At 35.6% G+C, this 13995-nt stretch overlaps 1 protein-coding gene across 27 annotated transcripts in view; it reads right to left on the bottom strand.

Moving 5' to 3' along the window:
* Positions 1 to 617: 617 nt before the first annotated feature.
* TMEM144 (transmembrane protein 144) overlaps positions 618 to 13995 on the bottom strand; it is a 24008-nt gene continuing 10630 nt past the window's right edge. For 11 of the 27 annotated variants that reach the window (XM_074589775.1, XM_074589777.1, XM_074589778.1 and 8 more), the window contains 11 exons: positions 12972 to 13149; positions 11655 to 11777; positions 11118 to 11217; positions 10472 to 10552; positions 8471 to 8552; positions 7234 to 7307; positions 6193 to 6311; positions 4826 to 4945; positions 4244 to 4341; positions 2155 to 2208; positions 618 to 1151 (listed from right to left, as the gene is read on the bottom strand). In XM_074589775.1, the coding sequence (XP_074445876.1) occupies positions 1068 to 1151; positions 2155 to 2208; positions 4244 to 4341; positions 4826 to 4945; positions 6193 to 6311; positions 7234 to 7307; positions 8471 to 8552; positions 10472 to 10552; positions 11118 to 11217; positions 11655 to 11777; positions 12972 to 13110 (1074 nt within the window). In that variant the 5' untranslated portion in view covers positions 13111 to 13149 and the 3' untranslated portion in view covers positions 618 to 1067. The remainder of the gene's footprint in view (positions 1152 to 2154; positions 2209 to 4243; positions 4342 to 4825; positions 4946 to 6192; positions 6312 to 7233; positions 7308 to 8470; positions 8553 to 10471; positions 10553 to 11117; positions 11218 to 11654; positions 11778 to 12971; positions 13150 to 13995) is intronic. The other 16 variants (XM_074589787.1, XM_074589786.1, XM_074589785.1 and 13 more) reach the window with 3 other exon arrangements.

Below are 13995 nucleotides of genomic sequence, written 5' to 3'. Positions count from 1 at the left end.
GTGGACATAACATACCTCCTAGGGAATTCCCTTTGGATATTAGGATTTCCTAACAGGACAGGTAGTTAGAAGTGGTTAGAAGATCGTTAGTTTGCCTAAAAATGTTGTGAAACCTACTTCTTTTATTTACGTTTTTAAAGAAACGAGTAGACAACAGCTGTCACGTGATTTACAAATAGATGACCTTGCATTGGGTAGAAGAATCATTGGGTAGTTTTAGCATGATGCTTCAATGCAATAAATACTGCCATACATAATTTTTAAGATTTGAATATGCCACATAGAAAAGAAAGTAAGCATATGGAAAATGCCCAAAGTTATCTGGAAAAAAACTTTGAACCACATACTTAGCTCATATTGCAATACAGAAAAGTAATGTTTACAAACATACAAAACCCACCAAGCTTCCCCAACTATTTTCATCCTGATTTCTACATAATGTTCTTGCGACTAAACAAACAGTTTAGCAGCAAACACAAGTAATTTATTTCACAGCACTGTTTTTTTAATATCTCCTTCAAAATTCTGAAGTGATTGGAAGATAACGTTTTTATGTAAACTAATGACTTTAAAGAATAATGCTTCTCAATAAAAAAAATGCTTCACATCTTCATGTGTATCAGTTACACAAAGAATATTCCAAGATATATTTTATACTCAAGTCAGTAAGACAGCATGTTATAATAAAACAAATCAGCTCGTAAATACATACAGTATTAGAGACTAAGAATTAAAATCCCTTTATCCACCATCCCAACAGTGAACCGCAATTTATGATGACTTAAAGTTTAGTACCTGAACCAGAAAAAAAGAGTAATTAGTAACTATAAAATTATTTAGCTTTATTTAATAAAACCCTTTGATATTCTTACTGTTCCAAGAAATGCAGAAACAAACATTTCCAGATTTTCTTTCATGACAAATGGGAACATTTAGCAAAGGTTTTCTTTTTTTTTTTCCTTTTTCATTTTCCTGAAGCAAGGTAGGTACGTACATTTTGAAAATTTTTATGTATTGCAGCTAATTATATTGAACAGCAGCACCATCTACTGGTCCAGAACATCCTTTCAAACTTTAGAAAAAGCTGTGGAGAGTGATCCGGCTAAAATGATGCAAAATGCTACTGAGAGTAACACGTAGTTTTTCAGTCCCTGGATAGGCAAAGAGAGAGAAAAAGAAAAATATCATGCTGTCATAATAGATACCACTTCACAAAAAAAAGCCCCAACAACAAAAAAACGAACTAGGATTTCATTTTATGACAAAAGTAATAAATCCATTAAATGAAATGGTAAATTTTATACCACTTTATTTCATACCATGTTTGTAACATATTTGCTGTTCAAAACAGTTTAATACAAGGAATTTATGATGCCATACACTCAGTAAAATATTTACAAAATTAATTCAGCAATTTAAAAAAAAAGTATTTCTTAAGACCTTTGCCTATTTTAAGCAGTAAGCACTTATGCAGAGACTATTCCAGAATGTATGAAAAGGGAGAGAGAAAGAGAACCTCTAGTTCCTGATCCAAGGATGTCTAACGCATTTTACACAGTCACGAAAAATACTGGGAAAGATGATCCCTAATGACAGATCAGCTAAGGGAACCCGAGAATTACACTGCTAACATTCCAATGCTTCAAATTCTACCAGAAAAAATAACGTCTGCCATATATGTTAACATTCAGTAGAGTAAATTAGCCTGTTATTGGTAATCACTGCCATATCAATTTAAGATCTCTACATTGTACTGTAATTACCAAGACCAACTAACCCATCTCATTTTTTGGTCCTTTGGTGAACGTGACAAATGTTCATTCCCCTGCACCCATTGAAAAAACTGGGTCAAATAAAGACTGTTTTCAGTCTCAGGCTGTGCTTGGCACCCTGCTTCCTGGCCCTGCTGCAGTCTTCATTTACTCCCACTGTTGCTCGTATAGTTATGAAATGCAAATCTTCATTCCCAAAAAAATTGTTCACAGTTTTTCATCCTTCTTGGAAAACTTACTGTTGCATGATATGGCTTTCAGCTTCATAATATAATACTTATAAGGAGGAGAAATCAAAGAGATACAGCTGTATACCAAGTCATGCTGTTCCTTAAGCTAGTGACAAGCAAGACAGACTAGATAAGAGACCTAATAAGATTACCTTGATTTCTTTAAATACAAGGACTCCCCACATTGCAGCAACAAGGCCAGGACCCTAAGGAATAAGATTCATTTGTACGTTACAGAATTTCATTAAAATGTACTGCCTTCTCATTATTGTTCTTAGGGTGGTTGCATTTTAGCTGGATAACAATTTTAGGCCTTTCCATTCTGTATAATTACAGCACTCATGGCAAAAGCATAAACATCACTGAAATCTTTACAAAGGAAGAAACAATAAAATCTTCGAGAAGGCCTAAAGAGGCAAGAAAGTTGTTTTTTTTTTCCAGAGAAAGCACAACTTCTTTCTAAATTACACTGTGGAGTCTGCATTGGCTGTTATATGTTCTTTTATTAGGCTCCAAATAATATGCCTCACTTTAGTCCAAACTACAGTTCACAATGTTACCACACTTCAGGGGACTATTCAGGTTTATTGGCAACTACCATGGATATTCCTAACGTTGCCTTTATTAGCATGACTAACTAGCTGAACAATGTTTGATTTTATCGCTCAGTATTATATCAAGAGACTGGAACATAAATGTATTTTCTGTATAGCAGGCATCTGGACAAAGCACAAAGCCAGCCAGCCAGCCAGGTCAGGAAAACCACTGATTATCTGTGATGTTGTTGTACAGATTTCCTAGCTAACAGCAAACAGTGAAACACAACAATAATTTCCAGGCACTCCTGGTAATATAGTTTTTCCCCTGTGAGAGCAATGATCTAAATTTTCATGACTGATGAGAAAATATTATCTGAACATGGAGCGAAAACCGGCTCTGTTAATGCTTCCCATTAGAGCTGTTCTCAGAAACACTTGACAGATGTTTGGACAGTGATCTTCCTCTCCCCATCTTCAGTACAGATGATAGGACACAGATTTAGGCCAGCAGGAAACAGTGTCTCGCGCTGAATATATTTGTGGGTGCTGTTTCCTAGTGAAATTGCCAACTATTATTTGAATAATAGCTAAGGTGTACCTTTCTAGATAATGTACACTGCAAGATGAATGCATTTAAAAAATGAAACAAACTGTTAAAGGGATGCGATGAATAGCTGTCTGAAATTCTCTCTAGGATGAAGTAAAGCAGCAGTTCTGAACCTGTGGTCCAGATAGGCAGTTTCTCATCAGTGCTGTCCTTAAATTTTTCATTTTGTGATTTTATATCCTTGCCCTTTAGGCATACTGATAACTAAGTTACTAAAGCTGCTTTCCATTAATCCTTCAATTTCTAATTAGAATGATCCCAAGTCTTTTTCTTCATTGCATACTGCAGAGTTTATTCTGATTTACTGCATCTTGAGGCAAAGCTTAATCCCTATTAATGTTGTTTCATTAGTTTGCTTCCAAAATACAACTGTTCAGCAAAACTTTGGTTTTAATATTTATGAACGCTCATTTGCCAGAAGTTATCCACCTTTGCATCACCATCTAGTAGACTGGCAAGAGAGTAAAGGTAAAGTTTATTTTTACCTAGTGATGGAATTCATGCAGCTTCTGGAAATTAAAAGTGCTTTAAAGGTACAGTATCATAAACAGAAATAAACCAGACAAAATGGGCCAATCTATTTTTCCCTCATTTGCATAAGAACATTATTTTGAACAATACATAATCTGTTCTGTTTGTTCAAGAGCTGTAAAAAGAAAAAATACTTGTCTTAATCAAGCAAAATGACTGCTAGGGGATAAAAATCACAAATGAAAACATCCAGGGCAAAATGTACTTGCTGGGATGAAAACATAAAATGTTTCTTCTTTTAATCACTTCAGCTTACTATTTAATATTGATATAGTTCTGGTTAACAGAATTTTGGCTTTTATATAACCTAAAGACTCACACTTTCAATCCTTCTGTATTTTTATGATTGGCATTGACCAAGATGGTGCTTGTCACAGTCACGTATGTTCCTAAAAAACCAAAGGCTAGCACAGACAAGCAGAAGAGGCAATGTGTACTCTTGATTAAAATGCTCTAGACACATCATATTTTCAACTTAATTCCACAAATGGGAGAGAAAAAACCCAACCCTTCACTTTCAATTCTAGTCACAGATTACTTTTTTTTTAATTTATGTATACTTACTGCAGTAATTATTGGAAAGCTGACCACGGCACTGAGATAGTGATTGGCTATGAACCAGCAGCAATTGGCTATTGCCCAAAGAACACCAGAAACAAACCCTAGAAAAATAAATCCCAATCAAAAACATGCACAGCAAGGTATAGACAGCAATTTGTGGAACATATATATTTATAGCACAACACAGAAACTGTACATTTGTATTTTAGTATGTTAACTACTTCAACAAGCTGGCTCTGGTAATCTAAACCAAAGCTCGAGGGATAAATCAGCTGCTCCAGCTAAAGCAGCAAATTAATTAAAGTTCACAGTTTTCTGGGCAATGTGCTCTCCACTCTGGCACAGTTAGTTTTTGAAAATCCACCATATGAAATGTCATTTTGTTCTAGTTTCAGATTAGAAAAAAATTTATCATTGTTTCCTAACTTTAATTAATTAACCTAATAGGAGTGATCTTTCAAAAGAGAAAAAAGGTCAAACGAAGACACTTGAAAAGCAAACTACAATTCCAACACGTATCTTTGAACTGCAAAATTGTCCGAAGAAGTGACTGAAATTAACTGCTAATTTAAAAAACAGTCATACCTGGCAATATGGCTTGGGGATAAACATTAGGTTTATTTTTCCTAACTGCACAGTAGATCAAAAAGTAGATGGTACTTGTGAGAAAGATTCCACTGAAGTGTGCAAACACATAATCTAAATCTGAAAGAGAAATTACAAAGTTATATTAGTCCAAAACATCAGTTATTAATTTTAACTAAATTTATTTCACTGATAGCATTCACATAGACAAAAAACCATAAGGTTCTACTGCTAATAAATCAAATTCAATTGTGATCATACAGCTGCCAGTCTGACTGTGGATGGATTTGGTCAATAACACACATAGTAAATATGAATTAACAGCTGTGTTGACCCTAGCATTTATTACAGGCTTTTATGCACTTCTGTGAGTTCTTATTTTCAGAATTATATTAGTCAAACTACTGAACTAACTTATTAAAAACCTTAAAAAAATCCTCAGGTGAGGCTACAAAAGCAGGGTGGTGATTTTACATAACTACATCCTCTCCTGACCGTACACATTTGTATTCCTATATATAGTCTTTTTTCTTAACATTTAAAGGCAACACAACTGCACGCACTGTGTAAGCTAAACACAGCACAGTTTTTTTCCTTCTTTTATCTTGAAGAACATAACACAATTTTGATCACTACAATCATTAACCATAATAAAACCTTTGTGGACTTTGTATTTGCTGAAGAGAGTATTTCCAACATGGTAAAGCAAAAGCATGTAGCAAGGTGACGTCTATCTCCTTGGAGTTGTAAATTCTCAACAGGAAAGGCAGCTATAGTAATGACAACATCTGTTTTGTCTTGCTGGGGAATATGTAAGTCGCAGTATTCAAGAGAAATTAGATGTGACATAACAACCAATTTCTTAAGGAAAGCATTTCTGGGGAAATGTTTGAAATTGGTGATTAGGCTTATGTTAAAAGGTTTCCCTTTCAAAAACTACAAGGTTTTAATCACTTATGTTGTTATATATCTCTTCTGCTTAGTAGTTATGATCAACGTTCTCCTCTTCTTTTACTGGTGTACTAATTTGGCAATTGGTACAGCTTGTGCCCTTGTTTACCTCGTGTTCCAGGCATACGAACTTTGTATTTTGAGAGTGCTAGTATTTAATGCCTTCTGAACATAGCCATGAGTTAAGTATGGTATCCTCTGGGATGTTTCTCACTGTTCTTTTAATGGCATAATTCTCCTCGGAGACAAAGGGAGTGCTAGTATCGTGATTATGACAACATATAACATAGTGCAGAACTGACAAGTTGTCATGGTATATTTTCAGGCATATCAAGAATTTCACTCTATGCCTTTACAAAAGCAGCAGAACACAACATACTGACGAAATAAAGCAGAAGTGATCTATTAGCCTTTACCAAATTGACTTGCTCCTGTGTATATAGATTCATTTCTTCTTCCATGGTCCTTGATGTAAAGTACTGGTACAAAACTGGAACCGTAGAGTATTCCAGCTACTACGGCCAGGCTACATCCTCTTTAAAAAGAGCAAAAAATCAGAGAAAATAGCCTAGCGGTAATTAGGGAAGTAGACAATACACTTAAGACAAGTCCGGTATTGCAGTTAAAGACTGTGTATCATATGAAAATTGCTAGCAACACTATAAAAATAACAAATTTTAGCACATTTTTATTTTTAAGTGTAGAAATGGTTCAACACAGTAGCTCAGTTTTCCTATACTTTGTTGCCAAGCAACAGAGACAATTCCTGCCTCGAGAGCCTGCAGACTAGATTAATGAGAAGAGAAATCAACTAACTAGGATTTCCTAAAAGCAGAGCTAGGAAAAAACAAACAAAAATATAATTAAAATGCTCCCACCCTCAGCTTCACTGTTGCAGTCTATATTTTCTTTGTAACTATTCCCAGGTTCATTGCCTCTTTAGTCCCCTTCTCCACCTCCAGATCATTGTGTTCTTGGTTGTCTCTACTCCCCACACTGGCTCCTTGCAAGCTGCTGCTTCCACCTTGGAGCACTCCTGCTGTCTCCTTACCATACTGCCATGCCTTCTCCAGATGTATTCACTTGGAAACCATATCTGGAAGCATGTTATTAGCCTAGGCACCTTCTATGTTGGAGTGCTAATCAATCAGGTGGTAAAAAACAGCTCTGTAATTACTTAGTTGCCATTTACTTTGCCAAATGTTCTTTTGTAGTCGCAACTAATACTTCATTACTAAGGTAAAGCATACTCAACAGCGCAAAGGAAACAATCTAATTAGTTGTGCAGCTCTTTATATATAGACATGCACACTATACTACTACATTAAAAACTGTTATTTATTAGTGCATGACTGCGCTAGGAAAACCACAGGACACACATTCTGCTCTTACGCTATGTTCAACTACTTTCCCTGATTACTTGGCCTGCACCAGTAAAAGAACTGTTAATAACTTACATGAGTCTCTTTTTTGCTGGAGAAAGTCTGTTCACCCACGAGTCATCAGAGGTATCTTCAGAAACATTAACAGACTGCAAAAAACCAAGAGTTTTCATGTAAGTTTAGTTTAGTTTGATTATTTTTTTAAAAAAAAAATCAAACATTGTATTAAGCAGAAGAGTTTTGCTCTAAGAAAAGAAGATGAAAATGGAACGAGAAACAAAAAGAATTTACAGAAATACTCTGAAGAAAGTAGAATTGTATTTTTTTTTTAATAAAATAAAATAATAGTTGTATCTACCTACCTTGAAGTTTACAAGTACAAGTTTAGATATGGACTTTGGGTTTACTACATAATAGAGTGTTCACTAGCATTTTTTTAATCTGCATGCAGGTAGATCTGACTTTCAGAACTTGCACTTCCTTAAATTTGATTAATGATTTAATCTAGATTTTATTTATGATGTAGTTTTGCCTTTTCTTGATAGCTCTGGTGTTACTGTCAGAATATTAGGGACAGGAACACCCCTGTCTGCAGCATAAAGAAATCACAATGTCCTTTTATTCTAATCCTGCAATCAGATTGTCTTCTGTGATTTGGTCTGGTAGACTAGAACCTCTAGTGAGCATTGAGCACAGCTAGAAAACTCTGAGGGGCTCTCCGTTCAGGTAGCAACTGAGCACTGACCTACAAGAGTAAGGTACAATGATAGTAGTAGCTTGTTTTTCTCCAGCTTTTGTTGCATACTTTGGGCTCCCAAAGGAGCGAAAGCCAATCTGGCACCCCTCATTGGCCTCCAACATGTGCCACAGCTGATGCTGAGAATCAGCGACTCTGACAGTCTCCAGGCTCTGTAACATGGCAAAAATCTGGTGGATAAGAGTTACACACTGTTGCCTTTCATCTAAGCACCCTTCCAGTTTTATAGTTAAGTTCTAATTAAAAGTGCTTCCTCTTCTCACATAGGAAAGTAACACACTCCGTCTTTCATATAATGTCTGTCATAATGAAAAAGGACTTCTAAGCCATTTAATGCTGACCATAGAGAAAGAACACTTGGGAAAAACCTTTTCTGTTGCTCACATTCAAATGGATACAGAAGATCCACGAATTAAATACAAACAATGCACATTTATGTAGTTCTATGTAGTCTACCATAAATTCTAGCAAATCTGGTTAACATTAAGCGTATTTTTTGTTTTTAAATGGATATGTACTTTTACTGCCGTAAAATAACAACTGTAGAGTACTCACACTTTCTCTCAGTAAAGGCGTGCTTTCTAATGAAGCTGAAGAACTCTGGACTTCAGGTTTTATAAAAAGAAATATGACAGCACTCAGAAGAGAAAAATACACCAATAAATACCATGTCAGCTCATAAGGACATAACATTTAGTGTCCAGAGACAAAAGTTATATTTGGAGGCTTATTACTTTATTTTCATTATTGCCCTAGAGTCACTTCAACATATTTAAAAAATGCAATTGCTTTTAACAGTCTTAACTAACAGGTTAAGTGAGAGTAAATAAATTACTCTTTGTATCACTTTATAGGTCTCTCTTCTACGTAATGGGAGTGAAATGTCTCTTTTTTTACAGTGTGTAGTTACAACCACATGTTAACAACAGTTGCTTTAGTTATCAGTGCCCTTCTGTACTAAACCACACATACAATGTAACATCTGCAGGAAAATTCTATATGGAACAGGTTAAACCTGCACAGAATTGTCTCTGTGCTCAAGGAAAAAAGTTAACTTTTAGTCTTCCATCACATGTGCATGAGGGATTACTGCTCCTACAGGGCCTCACGCTTACGTGGAAGAAGGGGTATTGTTCAGTGGTGCTCCAGTGCACTAAGTGAATAAAATGAAGAAGAAAGGGTGACATTACTACTTGTACCCCCAGCTCCACGAAATCAGGTAAATACGTGTAAATCAGAACTGGCCAGATCTGTTTTTTATTTTTATGAAAGGTATTTTAATGATTTTGGAATTGCTTCTCATAACTGTAAACAGAATGTCTCCATTTGCAGAATGATTCATCTCCTACTGAAGAAATAGGGATAGGTATAAAAGGATGTCAGCTTCCTCCAGAGGGACTAGACAAACACATGTAGGTTCCACACAGGAGGCTAAAATGAAATACTCCGCAGAGAAACACACATGGGCTTTGTGCAGCTTGCCAGGAAAACATGTTTGGTCACAATCTTTTTCCCTGTTGATCACTCCTCCATGGTATCTCAGAAACAGGCAGGAAGCAGGTGGTGAGCTGACTGAATTAATCAGGCAGGAATAGCAGTACTCCTACTATTTTGCGAGTACTTCACAAAATCATGTGGTACATACAAAAATAATGGGTAAAAAGCTGCAGACTCTTAGGAAAGAGGAAGAGTAGAAGCAAAATTCATGAATCTAAACCAGCAGCTCTCTACTAGCAATCAAGAATGGCTTCATTATCTCCATGTTCTTAACACCCTTCTTTTCCTAAAGGCATTATGTGCATCTGCTGCTTAGCATGCTTATGGCAAGCATACTGCCCCTAAGATTTAGGGTCACTGTTATGTTCCTAGAAAGACCTTCCTGGACACCCAGCTGCAAAGTAAGAACACTGCTACATAACATCCTCTGTGACTGGACCAAAATGTGCACTCATACAAATAATGAACAGCAAAATAGGAGTCCTTCTGAAGATCCCAAAGGAAGCCATTGTTTGGGAGTTGTAGTAAATGTGGCTTACGAGTTACAAGACAGGCAGCTAATAAGGACAGAAGATAATGAAAAGCCTCTGGGCTTTGCAAAGCCTCTTTGCTTTGCAAATCTGGGAAGGGGTCCCGTGGTATATTCTACAGTCAAGAGGAAGGATTTGTACCCCTGACTGAGCAAAGTCAGATTGGAAATCTCACAGAGGTTTTCTCACCAAGATTCTTCTAGTCAGTTTCTCCTCTCACAAAATTTGGGGAAAGTGAACCAATTTAATAACCTAGCTAGGGAGACAATCAGTGCATCACTGCTTTGCCTACCAGCATAAAAATATATTTCTGTGTTTAAGAATAACCATTTCACCACTGTACTGGATATCATGTATGTTTCTAATCTGAAATACAACACTGACCAGCTAGGTATGGATAGCTCATGAATTCGTAAATCAATTTGCAAAAAAAATACTACAATACATTTGCTCTCTAGTTAAATTGTCCCTATGGTTATTAAATATATATATTTGATATTACAGAAATTTATTATAAGAATAAATTTACCTTAATAGTGAAAGTCCAGCTCCAATATAATTTAAGATTGGTCTTGCAACCTCTTCTGGGTCAATTCCAAACCAACCAAACCTGGAATACTTAACCAGTTACTTAGTTGCACTGACTGCATCCAAACAGTTAAAGAACTAGATGATCTTCCAACCTAAACCATTCTATGATCCTATAACCCAGTCTTGGAAATCTTTACTCATGTAAATAATTCTGTTTAAGTTTATATTTGCAATATTGGATTGATGCTTCAGTTGGATTGCAGAAAGCTATGTCTACCTTACAAAAATAATCTCTATACTAATTTAATTTACACTGATCTTTTTTTAACCTGGGTATTTAAAAATTGAAGTTAATTTAAATTATTTTGTCAACACATGCTGTAGAAGAAAAAAAAATACAAACAGTGTACTAGTTTTACTTTAACAAATACATTATTTATTCACTCAATTATGTTAATTAACATCACTGGGTATTCTTCTCCCTATTGAGACAGGCAAAACAAAAAAAGAGAAAATAATTAACCTGAGAACTTTCCACTGAGAGGGAAAAAGATCTTACATATATATGATAAATCCTCTTTATTTGTGATAGTGTTTTCACTACAGTTATTAATGAGTATGACTTAAGACTTCAACATACTCACCTTGAACTTGCCCAACCCGTCAGCAAATTAAAAGAAGCCCATATCAAAAGACCAAGAGCTAAGCCAATAGTTTTAACAATAGGGACAACTGTAACATTGCCTGGAATACAAAAAACAAAGTTAAAATCAGTTAAAAACTAGACTGTGATCTTGTATATTTTTGCTTTAGATTCTGTGACTGTTCAGAAGGCAAAGAATTTTAGGCAACTACAAGGCGGTAGGAAATAGTGTTTTTTAAAAATAAATACATTAAACACGGACTTTTCATCAGTACCATTTTTAAAGTTATTTTTGGTGTGAATTTGCTGCTTATAAAATAAGCATAATAATATAAGAAAATAATATTTCCCAAATAAGCAAAATAATTTCCCAAAATAATATTTCCTATAAAGGTACAGCTCCATTAATACTGAGACTTTAAAGAGCCAAATAACTACTACCTCATATATGGCCAACTTTTTATCACTTTTTTTTTTTTTTTTCATAAAGAGTTAGTATTACTTTGTGTTTCAAGAAATAGAATCTCTTTATCCTTACCTGTAGCCCAGACGAAACCCCCAACCATAGCCAGAGGCCAAAAGCGGGGACAATTCTGGATTAAATTGACCACCAAAGAAACTATCCATATGGAAGCACAGAGAATCCATTGGAAGAACATGCCTATGGAAAAATTGAATGCACACAATAGAGAACTTGTAGAATAATACATGTGTGAATCTCAACATACTATGTTTTAGATAAAATAGTACAGAAAAATTGAAAGGTGGCCACCTCCTTTGCGAATTTCAGGGAATCATGTTACAATATATTCAAAAGATGTATTTTAGGATGGGGTGTTATAATTCTGTTATGAACCTTTTCCTCACCATGTATTCTTCCTACGCAGCTACAAAAGATACTTTGCTGGACAAAGTTTACACCATCCCTGATTCTCAAAGACATGAAAATTTTGACAGGCTTCTGACAAAGAGGATATTCAGTTACTGTAAACTTCTCCCACCACCCTAGCAGCACCTAACACAGAGGACTGCAGAGGACAAAACTCCTTCAAAGCTCAGGGCTCAGGCTTTTCCACTATTCCAGGACATTGAGGATGCTAAAAACTTTGGACAGTTCTCTTCTACCTCTGTAGATTCTCTAAGGGTCAACTAGGCAGACCGGTTAACTTTATGCCAGCTGAGCTAAGACTTTTGCTTTAAAGTCTAGCCTTGTCTTGTTAGGACCATATTTGGCACAAAGAAGAGAGAGAGGTTATACCCTGCCTGTAATACAGATACTATTATCGCAGTAGTGTAATGGCAGATTTATTCATTTAGGGATCTAGTAATTGACTATGCTTCATATAAACATGCAAATAAAACATAAACCTAGTAAAGTGATAAAATTCCAAGTAGGAAATAGAAGCTATTGTTTCCTCTTGCCGAGTCACCAAATAAAAGTATTAAAATTTCAATTTGTGATTGTTTTTATGTTAGATCCACAACTGAAAGGCAATATTCCAAAGTCCATCAGCTTTTACAGTACAAAAAACACTGTATGCATTTGAGAATCCCCACAAGGGTAGAAGAAAGGGCATTTCACTTTCCATTGTGAAATGCTAATGAAATGCACACTGTCACTGTCAAAGTGCACACCACCACATATAAAGGCACTTCTAAAGATTCACCACATCCTGAACCAATACATTATTGCTTTATGCCCTAACAGTAGCAAAGAAAATGAAAACATTCTCTATGGATTAAGGCTGTGACAGTATTTATAACTCTAACTATAGAAATTATCATATTTGCTGGCAAAATATTATTTCTATTAGCAAAAATACCCAAACCAACAAAATAATATAAATAAGTTTACCATCACCAGTATCAAATTTCTTAACAGGCACAAAGTTTGTCCCAAATAGAAGGACAGCTACTGCAGAAGAGGTAAAGCCAATAGCCAGATCTGTCCCATTGCTGATGTTAAAGGTACTGTAAGCTTGCCCGAAGTTCATCTTTGCTCTGAAGGTGCCTCTTTTTGTGGAGTTGTTTTGCTGCAGATTGTGGAATTAAAAATGTGGAGTTATTAAATAATACCAACCTAGTTCAGAAATCTGAAACTTAAAGGCCCCTACTTATCAATCTCTCAAAATCTGGAAAGAACTGCAAAGTTTACTGTAGAATCCCACGAAAAGCTGCCATAAAATGTGAATGAATAACAACTTAAGAACAGATGCACAAAAAAAAATCACTATTGCATGTTTCATAATCAGCTTTGCAGAAATGCATGTCTGAAAACATACAACAATGTGAATGTAGAGATGCACTCAAAGATTATGAGGACTTGAATGTGTGAGGCCTACGGGAAGCCCTGATGGTTTAGGGAGATGCCCGATCAGAAAATTCCTTATTCCTGTAGCCAAAGTGGGGTCACACTGGGGTATGTAAGAAAGCAGTGGTTAGACAAAATCTTAATTGGCAGAAGAAGCTATAGCAATTTGCAGCTCTGCTGCCTAGAAGTCAGGAACAGGCGCAGAGATTCTATAGACGCCACAGTGGGATCAATATAGGATCGGAAGGTAACCACAGGGATTGCTCTAGCTGATACAAAACATGAATAAAGGCTCTTTTTTCTGTGGGGAACAAAGGGAGAAACTGCCTCTAAAGTTTCTTCATTCATTCTGCATAACTATAATAAGAAAGGCAAAGATTTTTTTTAATCCCATAATATCTTCTTTTTTTTTTCTTAGTGGGAGATTCATCTTGAGGTTACACTCAACAGAAGTAACACACTTTTTGATATAGATTATGACTTTGACAGTAAAGGTGGCTCTGAGAACAGCTATAATAATATCATCTTTGCATACATAATCTTAACACCACACCTGAAAGACTACATA

This window comes from Larus michahellis, chromosome 5 (genome assembly GCF_964199755.1).
Source record: "Larus michahellis chromosome 5, bLarMic1.1, whole genome shotgun sequence".
Taxonomy (NCBI): domain Eukaryota; kingdom Metazoa; phylum Chordata; class Aves; order Charadriiformes; family Laridae; genus Larus; species Larus michahellis.
The sequence above is the reverse complement of the archived record's forward strand: the minus strand, read 5'-3'. Positions and strand labels throughout refer to the sequence as shown.